The sequence below is a fragment of the Rhinopithecus bieti genome, unplaced genomic scaffold (assembly GCF_001698545.2).
Source record: "Rhinopithecus bieti isolate Rb0 unplaced genomic scaffold, ASM169854v2 scaffold_9581, whole genome shotgun sequence".
Classification (NCBI taxonomy): domain Eukaryota; kingdom Metazoa; phylum Chordata; class Mammalia; order Primates; family Cercopithecidae; genus Rhinopithecus; species Rhinopithecus bieti.
Genome location: NW_016806413.1, coordinates 4,735,809 through 4,747,634, shown reverse-complemented (window position 1 = coordinate 4,747,634; position 11,826 = coordinate 4,735,809). Strand labels below are relative to the sequence as shown.

Genomic DNA, 11,826 nt, shown 5'->3' with positions numbered 1-11,826 from the left:
AATAATAATAATAATAATAATAATAATAATAATAATAAATATATATAGTAATAATTTTTGTAGAATCCTGTTTTCATTTATGTGTCTTAAGATAAACTTTAACAATGTATAGCAAAATGTTTTACTGCATTTGTGCCTTCTTTTCTCTTTCCTTAAAAATTATTGCTGATAGATCATTATATTAACCACAATTTATATGATTAAAGTTCCAACACTTTAAAAATACTACAACTGTATCTAATTTTAAAGATTTTTAGGCCGGGTGCAGTGGCTCATGCCTGTAATCCCAGCACTTTGGGAGGCTGAGGTGGGTGTATCACGAGGTCGGGAGTTCAAGACCAGCCTGACCAAGATGGTGAAACCCCATCTCTACTAAAAAACAAAAACAAAAAATTAGCCGGGCGCCATGGTGGGCACCTGTAATCCCAGCTACTCGGGAGGCGGAGGCAGGAGAATCGCTTGAACCCAGGAGGCAGAGGTTGCAGTGAGCCAAGATCACACCACTGCACTCCAGCCTGGGCAACAGAGTGAGACTCTGTCTCAAAAATAAATAAATAAATAATAAAGATCTTGAAAACTCATAAGGGTAGCATTCTGATTGATCAAGATAAGGAAACAGCAGATTTGTTCCAACAGGAGATAGAAATAACCACATGGGACATGACTACAAAGTAAATGGTACATACAAAAAGTAATGTCACATAAGTGTTTAAGTCTTTAAGCCATACTTTTTGTGATATAGATGCACAAAATAATTTGTTTTAAATGAGGGAAATCTATTAGTACTTTGTTCTCTGTTTCAGCATCTTTAAAAAATGTCAAAGGAAATACTAACATTTCTAAAAATATCAACTTGGGATCACTTATAAAAGATAACTTTAAGCCTGTAATCCCAGCACTTTGGGAGGCCGAGGCGGGTGGATCACGAGGTCAGGAGATGGAGACCATCCTGGCTAACATGGTGAAACCCCGTCTCTACTAAAAATACAAAATAATTAGCCCGGTGTGGTGGCGGGCGCCTGTAGTCCCAGCTGCTCAGGAGGCTGAGGCAGGAGAATGGCGTGAACCCAGGAGGCAGAGCTTGCAGTGAGCCGAGATCGCACCACTGCACTCCAGCCTGGGAGACAGAGCGAGACTCCGTCTCAAAAAAAAAAATAAAGGTAACTTTGGGGAGTTATGAATCAATAAAAGCAAACTTTGGATAAAGGTACACCTTTAATCAGTGGAAAATGTAAATTAATTCCATTTATCACAAGAAATCTTACCTTTCGGAATAGGTGGCAAAGGATCTTCACATAAGATCTTTTCTGTTAATTCCAAAATACTTTCTGAGAAGAATGGAGGTTTTCCTGAAATCACATGAAAACTTGCAAAATTAAAGAAGTCTGCTATCACCAATAATTCTCATCTCAACTACAGATATTTCAAGATCATACAACTTATAGGAAAAAATATATAGGAATAGCTAATGCCTAGTACGTACCAGGCACTGCCTATATAATTTATATTTCTCTTAATTCGAAACGTATTATCATCCTAACAAATACACAAACACACACATGGACCACTACTACGAACCAATGGGGGTATAGGCCATTTGATGTATCTGAATAATACACAGTTGCAAGGCATCTTTACAAAAATTTCTAATAATCACAGTTTTTGAGTTAAGCACATTTCAGCATTCCAGATTATCATGAAAAATTACCTATTTGTCAAGAAGTTTCTAGGACTCTGCATATCCCTAGATACCAAGCAACTCAGCCAAAATCAGTATATATGAAAATTTAATAAGGTCACAGTTTTTTTGGCCAGGCATAGTGGCTCATGCCTATAATCCCAGAGCTTTGGGAGGCCTAAGTAGGCAGATCACTTGAGGTCAGGCATTCAAGACCAGCCTGGCCAACATGGTGAGATCCCGTCTCTACTAAAAATACAAAAAATTGCCAGGCATAGTGGTGGACACCTGTAAGCCCAGCTACTCAGGAAGCTGAGGCATGAGAATGGCTTGAACCCAAGAGGCAGAGGAGGCTGAGGTGAGCCAAGATCGTGTCACTGCACTCCAGACTGGGTGACAGTGCAAGACTGTCTCAAAATTTTAAAAAATCAAGTTTTGTAACATCTTATAAGTAAAACATCTGCAAACTACAGACTTAACCTGGTTTTATTTTAGTCATATCTGATTTTATACCTATTCAGGAAACAATTACCTGAAAACATTTCATAAAGCAGACAGCCCAAAGACCAGAGGTCACTGGAGATGGAAAAGTCAGCACCCCTCACAACTTCTGGTGCTGTATATATAGGAGATCCTAAAAGCAAAGTATGAAGAACAGTTCTGTTAGGCATTTGTATTGCTGCCAATGCGAACCTACCTAGGAAAGATCTGTGAGATGAAAAGGGCAGGAGAAAACATACGCATGAATAAAACTTCATGTGCATTTCACATTTTTCAATGTTTTCTAATTTTAAGGTTACATTTTGCAAAGAATGTGTGTGAATATAAAAAGGTGTTTAAAATCTACCTGAGAGGTATGGCACATTCAGCTACATTCTTCTTTTAAATTTCAATTAGAATAGTTTAAGTTAAACCTTAAATATAACAACCCCAACAACCCACTGGTTTAACAGCAAAGGTTTATCTATCACTAAATATATCCATAACAAATCTACCAAGAAGCTCTGATCATCATAGTCACTCAAAGACCCTGGCTGATAGAGGTTCCAACTCCACTCATGCTTCCTCAATTGGAGGCAGGGAGAAATAATGTAGCTAACTGAACACTGGCTCCTAAAATTCCCATCTCAAAGTTACTCACATCACTTCTGCTCACACTTAGTTGGCTTTGACCAGGGAGAGGATGCAATCCTACCATCTATCCAGGAGAATAGGAAATAGTGAAAAGCACTCATGTGTGCCACATATACTTTATACAAAGTGTAATATTACATAGAAATCCCATATTTTAGAGCCAGAAAGTTCCCTTATTCACTGACAAGAGAGGGATACTTAACCTCCAGTAAATCACACAGCTAGGCAGTTGCAGAGCACCCGCCAAGACCCAGGGTCCTTGTCTCTCCCTGGTGCACACTCTGTGCATTCCATCTAACAAACTCCCACCTCCCAGTGAGAATCTCTTCCCCAGGAAGTAAGTTACCTCCAATGATTTGGAAACAAAATTCCACTGAGGTAAGCCCTCCAGCAAATCCTATCTCCAGAGCCCATCACAGCCAGATCAGCAGCTTTGTGTGCCCTGATGCGTGACTGTAAAGTTCTCCCATGGAGCAAATTTGCTATGCTATCACATTTCGCACACATCAATGGAAGGTATATTTGCCTGCACTAGCTGCTGAGGAAACACAAATAACACCCATGGAATGCCCTTGCACTCTGCCCAACACTTAATAGATGTTTCATTAATATTTGTTGAATATGAATGTTTGTCTTCCCATCCTTATTTCCAGTACCTAGAACATGGGTAAACTCGTCAAATTAAGAAATAAATGTGGACCAGGCTCACACCTGTAATCCCAGCACTTTGGGAGGCTGAAGTATCACTTGAGGACAGAAGTTCAAGACCAGCCTGACCAACCTGGTGAAACTCCATCTCTACTAAAACTACAAAAATTAGCTGGGTGTGGTGGAGGGTGCTGTAATCCCAGCTACCTGGGAGGCTGAGGCCATTCAAGAATCACTTGAACCTAGTAGGCGAAGGTTGTGGTGAGCCAAGATCATGCCACTGCTCTCCAGCTTGTGTAACAAAGCAAGACTGTCTCAAAAAAATAAATCAATGAGGGCCGGGTGCAGTGGCTCACGCCTGTAATGCCAGCACTTTGGGAGGCCAAAGTGGGCGGATCATGAGGTCAGGGGATTGAGTCTTGGCTAACACAGTGAAATCCTGTCTCTATTAAAAAAAAAAAATACAAAAAATTAGCCGGGCGTGGTGGCGGGCGCCTGTAGTCCCAGCTACTCGGGAGGCTGAGGCAGGAGAATGGCGTGAATCCAGGAGGCAGAGCTTGCAGTGAGCCAAGATCGCGCCACTGCACTCCAGCCTGGGCAACAGAGCGAGACTCCATCTCAAAAAATAAATAAATAAATGTGGAATTAACAAATCAATGCACTAATGAACAATGGAATTAAAGTCCCTGGGTTCACACTCAAATGGGTAGAAAACAAATACGCAAAACAGTATATTATTACATGGTAAGTTAAATGGTTTATACACAAAATATTATGAAAATAATAAAAGAAAACACTTAAGTATTCAGTCTGATAAAATCCTGCCATCCAGACAGACAAAGAAGGAAGTCTTTCTCAAGAAAGCTGAAGCCGGCCAGGTGTGGTGGCTCATGCTTGTAATCCCAGCATTTTGGCGGGCTGAGGCAGGCAGATCACCTGAAGTCGGGAGTTCGAGACCAGCCTGACCAATATGGAGAAACCCGGTCTCTACCAAAAACACAAAATTAGCTGGGCATTGTGGCGCATGCCTATAATCCTAGCTACTCGGGAGGCTGAGGCAGGAGAATCACTTGAACCTGGGAGGCAGAGGTTGCAGTGAGCTGACATCACACCACTGCACTCCAGCTTGGGCAACAGATCAAGACTCCATCTCAAAACAAACAAAATAAACAAACAAAAAGAATCCCTGAATCAATGTCGACTACCAGTGTGCTCTCAGGAATAGGCCTGCCTTAGTGTCCCCTCCAAGTTTAGTCACTAGCTGGGTACAGTCATGAGAAGCGTGGCCTCTGAACAAAAGCACTGATGGATTTCTTCAAGTAGTTGGAGGCCTTGGTCAGTTGTACCTGCAACTGAAGGACAGTGAAGCACAATCTTGTGGGAACCACAAGAACAGAGAGGCAATCCTGGACCAGATCGTGAAACTTGAACCCTAACCTGTAGGTAGGGGATTCTAAATTTGAAACTCTTTTCATAAATCAGCCCAGATTTCTAATTTCTCTCAATCAATCAACAACACTGGGCCAAAATTGAGCCTAGTTCGACATAACCCCCTTCAATCCCTCTTAAACTGGGCCACATTATTGATTTATATAACTTTTCTGTTCCTGAATTTGGGAACTATGATCCAGCCAACCCCTATCTTTAAACAGGAAATTAAAACTCCTAGCAGCTATGTGACACTACTCTGAAGGTTACAAAGAAGCAAAGACAGAACTAGAATCCAGATGTCCTTATTAGAAGCTCTTTTCAATATTACTTTTATGCAGCCTAACCAAACTGTTTGCCCTAACATCAGCATCAATGTTAACAGATTCTTCATGGCTGTACACCACCACTGACCAATCACCAACCCCATCACAGAACCCAACTAGTCAAATATGTCAAAAAGTAGCGTGATTTTTTCATGTGCCTTTTTCATCGCCACACTTAGACTGTGAATTCTCCAAGTCTCCAGGAAAACAGAAGTGGTTTTACACTCTATTTTTATCTTAATGCCACAGGGATGTGAAGGTTAACTGCCTATGAAGTACCTGATCCCCAAAGGTCAGGGCTAATTCTGCCCTGCTGGTTATGAAAGTATCCTCTACCCTTGGCCAAATAGACTAACCTGCCCCATCATAGAAATTGTTCTTAGATTAAGTTCAGAAGTACGCATCACTGCTAGAACATCTGATGTATTTCTCCACAACACAGCTCTCTTCCCCTTACTAAATATGCATTTATACTAAAATATACCATTGACCTTGTTTTCTATAATAAAATTATATACAATAATTCAGAACTTCATATCCTACTAACATAGACCACAATAGTCATTTTCATAGAATACTGATAATTCTATGGAATGCAATTTGAGGACATTAAAAGCCTTCTTCTTGGGCATGAAATCTTACCACATACAAGCCTGGCCCTGAAAGTTTAATTTCCTTTAGTCCTATTTACGGGGCCTGTGATTAACCTGCTGCTCCCCATCCTCTTCCCTCATCCCTGGGCCACATGACTACCAAGTCCAAGGATGTCTGCCACCCTCTCGCATCATGCTCTTTCCTACAACTGGCACCAAACTCAGCTGACAGCACGATGAGTATCACAGAGCTTCAATGGCCCAAAGTCTCAAGTACCTGAACATGGAACCTGAGGAGGAAAGATCTTTAGCACTTCCCCCAAAAGGCATAAGAAACATTACTTCAGACTCCCCCCTCAAGTATAGCAATTTTAACACCCCCAGCCCCATCTCACATGCCAAGAATATACCCTAGAAATTTGCTTCAGGGATGCTGGCAAGATAGCTGAATAGGAACAGCTCCAGTCTGCAGCTCTCAGTGAGATCAATGCAGAAGGCAGGTGATTTCTGCATTTCCAACTGAGGTACCCAGTTCATCTCATTACGACTGGTTGGACAGTGGGTGCAGCCCACAGAGGGCAAGCTGAAGCAGGGTGGGGCGTTGCCTCACCCGGGAAGCGCTAGGGGTCAGGCAACTCCCTCTTCTAGCCAAGGGAAGCCATGAGGGATTGTGCCGTGAGGAACAGTGCACTCCAGCCCACATACTGTACTTTTCCAATGGTCTTCCCAACCCACAGACCAGGAGATTCCCTCTGGTGCCCAGGCCACCAGGGCCCTGGGTTTCAAGCACAAAACTGGGCGGCCATTTGGGCAGACACCAACTAGGTGCAGGAGTTTTTTTTCATACTCCAGTGGCACCTGGAAGGCCAGAGAGACACAGCACCAATCACTCCTCTGGAAAGGGGGCTGAAGCCAGGGAGTCATGTGGTTTGGCTCAGCAGGTCCCACCCCCACAGAGCCCAATAAGCTAAGATCCACTGGCTTGAAATTCTCGCTGCCAGCGCAGCAGTCTGAAGTCGACCTGGGATGCTCAAGCTTGGTGCAGGGAGGGGCATCCACCATTGCTGAGGCTTAAGTAGGCGGTTTTACCCTCACGGTGTAAACAAAACCACATGGACGTTCGAACTAGGTGGAGTCCGCTGTGGCCAGACTGCCTCTCCAGATTCCTCCTCTCTGGGCAGCGCATCTGCAGCAGCCCCAGTCAGATGCTTATACATAAAACCCCCATCTCCCTGGGACAGAGCACCTGGGGCAAGGGAAGGTTGTGGGAGCAGGCTCAGTAGACTTAAACGTCCCTGCCTGATGGCTCTGAAGAAAGCAGCGGATCTCCCAGCACAGCGTTCAAGCTCTGCTAAAGGTCAGACCGCCTCCTCAAGTGGGTCCCTGACCCTCAAGTCTCCTAATTGGGAGATACCTCCCAGTAGGGGCCGGCAGACACCTCACACAGGAGAGCTCCAGCTGGCATCTGGCAGGTGCCCCTCCGGGACAAAGCTTCCAGAGGAAGGAACAGGCAGCAATCTTTGCTGTTCTGCGGCCTCTGCTGGTGATACCCAGGCAAACGGGGTCTGGAGTGAACCTTCAGTAAACTCCAGCAGATCTGAAGCAGAGAGGCCTGACTGGTAGAAGGAAAACTAACAAACAGAAAGGAATAGCATCAATATCAACAAAAAGGATGTCCACTCAGAGACCCCATGCAAAGGTCACCAACATCAAACACCAAAGGTAGATAAATCCACGAAGATGGAGAGAAACCAGCGCAAAAAGGCTGAGAATTCCAAAAACCAGAACTCCTCTTCTCCTCCAAAGGATCACAACTCCTCACCAGCAAGGGAACAAAACTGGATAGAGAATGAGTTTGACAAATGGACAGAAGTAGGCTACAGAAGGTGGGTAATAACAAACTCCTCCAAGCTAAAGGAGTATGTTCTAACCCAATGCAAGGAAGATAAGAACCTTGAAAAACGGTAACAGGAATTGCTAACTAGAATAACCAGTTTAGAGAAGAACATAAATGACTTTATGGAGCTGAAAAACAGCATCAGAACTTCGTGAAGCATACACAAGTATCAATAGCTGAATCGATCAAGTGGAAGAAAGGACATCAGAAATTGAAGATCAACTTAATGAAATAAAGTGAAAAGACAAGGTTAGAGAAAAAAGAATGAAAAGGAACAAACAAAGCCTCCAAGAAATATGGGACTATGTGAAAGACCAAATCTACGTTTGATTGATGTACCTGAAAGTGACAGAGAGGATGGAACCAAGTTGCAAAACACACTTCAGGATATTATCCAGGAGAACTTCCCCAACCTAGCAAGACAGGCGAACACTCAAATTCAGGAAATACAGAGAACACTACAAATATACTCCTCAAGAAGAGCAACCCCAAGACACATAATTGTCAGATTCACCAAGGTTAAAATGATGGAAAAGGCCAGGCGCAATGGCTCACGCCTGTAGTCTCAGCACTTTGGGAGGCCGAGGCGGGTGGATCATGAGGTCAGGAGATCGAGACCATCCTGGCTAATACAGTGAAACCCCGTCTCTAGTAGAAATACAAAAAATTAGCTGGGCATGGTGGTGGGCGCCTGTAGTCCCAGCTACTCTGGAGGCTGAGGCAGGAGAATGGCATGAACCCAGGAGGCAGAGCTTACTGTGAGCCGAGATCACGCCACTGCACTCCAGCTTGGGTGACAGAGCGAGACTCCGTCTCAAAAAAAAAAAAAAGAAAAGAAAAGAAGAAAGAACTAGAGAAGAACAAACAAATTCAAAAACTAGCAGAAGACAAGAAATAACTAATTTCAGAGCAGAACTGAAGGAGATAAAGACACAAAAAACCCTTCAAAAAAAATCAATGAATCTAGGAGCTGTTTTTTTTTTTTAATGATCAACAAAATAGATCGCTAGCAAAACTAATAAAGAAGAAAAGAGAAAAGAAACAAAGAGATGCAATAAAAAATGATAAAGGAGATATTACCACTGATCCCACAGAAATACAAGCTAACATCAGAGAATACTGTGAACACCTCTACACCAATAAACTAGAAAATCTAGAAGAAATGGATAAATTCCTGGACATACACATGCTCCCACATCTAAACCAGGAAGAAGTCGAATCCCTGAATAGACCAATAATAAGTTCTGAAATTGAAGCAGTAATTAACAGCCTACCAATCAAAAAAAGCCCAGGACCAGACAGATTCACAGCCGAATCCTACAGGAGGTACAAAGAAGGGCTGACAACATTCCTTCTGAAACTATTCCAAACAATAGAAAAAGAGGGAATCCTCCCTAACTCATCTTATAAGGCCAGGATCATCCTGATACCAAAGCCTGGCAGAGATACACCAACAACAACAACAAAAACTTTCCGGCCAATATCCCTGATAAACATCGATGTGAAAATCCTGAATAAAATACTGGCAAACCGAATCCAGCAGCACATCAAAAAGCTTATCCACCATGATCAAGTCAGCTTTATCCCTGGGATGCAGGGCTGGTTCAACATACACAAATCAATAAACGTAATCTATCACATAAACAAAACCAATGACAAAACCACATGATTATCTCAATAGATGCAGAAAAGTCTTCGACAAAATTCAACACCCTTTCATGCTAAAACTCTCAATAAATTAGGCATCGATGGAACGTATCTCAAAATAATAAGAGTTATTTATGACAAACCCACAGCCAATATCATACTGAATGGACAAAACTGGAAGCATTCTCTTTGAAATCCGGCACAAGACAAGGATGCCCTCTCTCACCACTCCTATTCAACATAGTATCAGAACTTCTGGCCAGGGCAATCAGGCAGGAGAAAGAAATAAAGGGTATTCAAACAGGTAGAGAGGGAGTCAAATTGTCTCTGTTTGCAGATGACATAATTGTATATTTAGAAAATTCCATCATCTCAGCCCAAAATCTCCTAAAGCTGATAAGCAACTTCAGCAAAGTCTCAGGATACAAAATCAATGTGCAAAAATCACAAGCATTCCTATACACCAATAATAAACAAAGAGTCAAATTATGAATNATACTGGCAAACCGAATCCAGCAGCACATCAAAAAGCTTATCCACCATGATCAAGTCAGCTTTATCCCTGGGATGCAGGGCTGGTTCAACATACACAAATCAATAAACGTAATCTATCACATAAACAAAACCAATGACAAAAACCACATGATTATCTCAATAGATGCAGAAAAAGTCTTCGACAAAATTCAACACCCTTTCATGCTAAAAACTCTCAATAAATTAGGCATCGATGGAACGTATCTCAAAATAATAAGAGTTATTTATGACAAACCCACAGCCAATATCATACTGAATGGACAAAAACTGGAAGCATTCTCTTTGAAATCCGGCACAAGACAAGGATGCCCTCTCTCACCACTCCTATTCAACATAGTATCAGAACTTCTGGCCAGGGCAATCAGGCAGGAGAAAGAAATAAAGGGTATTCAAACAGGTAGAGAGGGAGTCAAATTGTCTCTGTTTGCAGATGACATAATTGTATATTTAGAAAATTCCATCATCTCAGCCCAAAATCTCCTAAAGCTGATAAGCAACTTCAGCAAAGTCTCAGGATACAAAATCAATGTGCAAAAATCACAAGCATTCCTATACACCAATAATAAACAAAGAGTCAAATTATGAATGAACTCCCATTCACAATTGCTACCAAGAGAATAAAATACCTTGGAATACAACTTAGAAGGGATGTGAAGGACCTCTTCAAGGAGAACTACAAACCTCTGCTCAAGGAAATAAAAGAGGACACAAACAAATGAAAAAACATTCCATCCTCATGGATAGAAGGAATCAATATTATGAAAATGGCCATGTTGCCCAAAGTAATTTATAGATTCAGGGCTATCCCCATCAAGCTACCATTGACTTTCTTCACAGAATTGGAAAAAACTATTTTAAATTTTATATGGAAACAAAAAAGAGTCCACATAGCCAAGAAAATCCTAAGCAAAAAGAACAAAACTGGAGGCATCACACTACCTAACCTCAAACTATACTACAAGGCCACAGTAACCAAAAGAGCATGGTACTGATACAAAAACATATATATAGATCAATGGAACAGAATAGAGACCTCAGAATAGATATCTACAACCATCTGATCTTTGACAAACCTGACAAAAACAATCAATGGGGAATGGATTCCCTATTTAATAAATAGTGTTGGGAAAACTGGCTGGCCATATGCTGAAAAATGAAACTGGACCCCTTCCTTTTACCTTACAAAAATTAACTCAAGATGGATTAAAGACTTAAATGTAAGACCTAAAACCATAAAAATTCTAGAAGAAAACCTAGGCAATACCATTCAGGATACAGGCATGGGCAAAGACTTCATGACTAAAACACCAAAAGTAATGGCAGCAAAAGCCAGAATTGACAAATGGGATCTAATTAAACTAAAGAGCTTCTGCACAGCAAAATAAACTAGCATCAGAATGAACAGGCAACCTACAGAATGGTAGAAAATGTCTGCAATCTACCCATCTGACAAAGATCTAATATCCAGAATCTACAAGAAACTTAAACAAATTTACAAAAAAGCAAACAACCCCATCAAAAAGTGGGCAAAGGATATGAACAGACACTCCTCAAAAGAAGACATTTATGCGGCCAACAAACATATGAAAAAAAGCTCATCATCACTGATCATTAGAGAAATGCAAATCAAAACCACAATGAGATACCATCTCACACCAGTCAGAATGGCAATTATTAAAAAGTCAAGAAACAAAAATGCTGGCAAGGCTGTGGAGAAATAGAATGGTTTTGGACTGGTGGTGGGAATGTAGATTGGTTCAACCATTGTGGAGGACAATTCCTCAGGGATCTAGAACCAGAAATACCATTTGACCCAGCGATCCCATTACTGGGTATATACCCAAAGGATTATAAATCATTCTACTATAAAGACACATGCACACGTATGTTTATTGCAGCACTATTCACAATAGCAAAGACTTGGAATCAACCCAAATGTCC

The 11,826-nt window shown here is 41.6% G+C and overlaps 1 protein-coding gene across 1 annotated transcript in view; it reads right to left on the bottom strand.

The window, feature by feature from the left end:
* Positions 1-11,826, bottom strand: part of LOC108532362 (serine/threonine-protein kinase ULK4-like) — a 20,395-nt gene that overhangs the window by 2,102 nt on the left and 6,467 nt on the right. Inside the window, exons 3-4 of the mRNA XM_017876397.1 lie at positions 2,211-2,312; positions 1,266-1,349 (exon numbers count right to left, since the gene is read on the bottom strand). Of these exons, the coding sequence (XP_017731886.1) occupies positions 1,266-1,349; positions 2,211-2,312 (186 nt within the window). The remainder of the gene's footprint in view (positions 1-1,265; positions 1,350-2,210; positions 2,313-11,826) is intronic.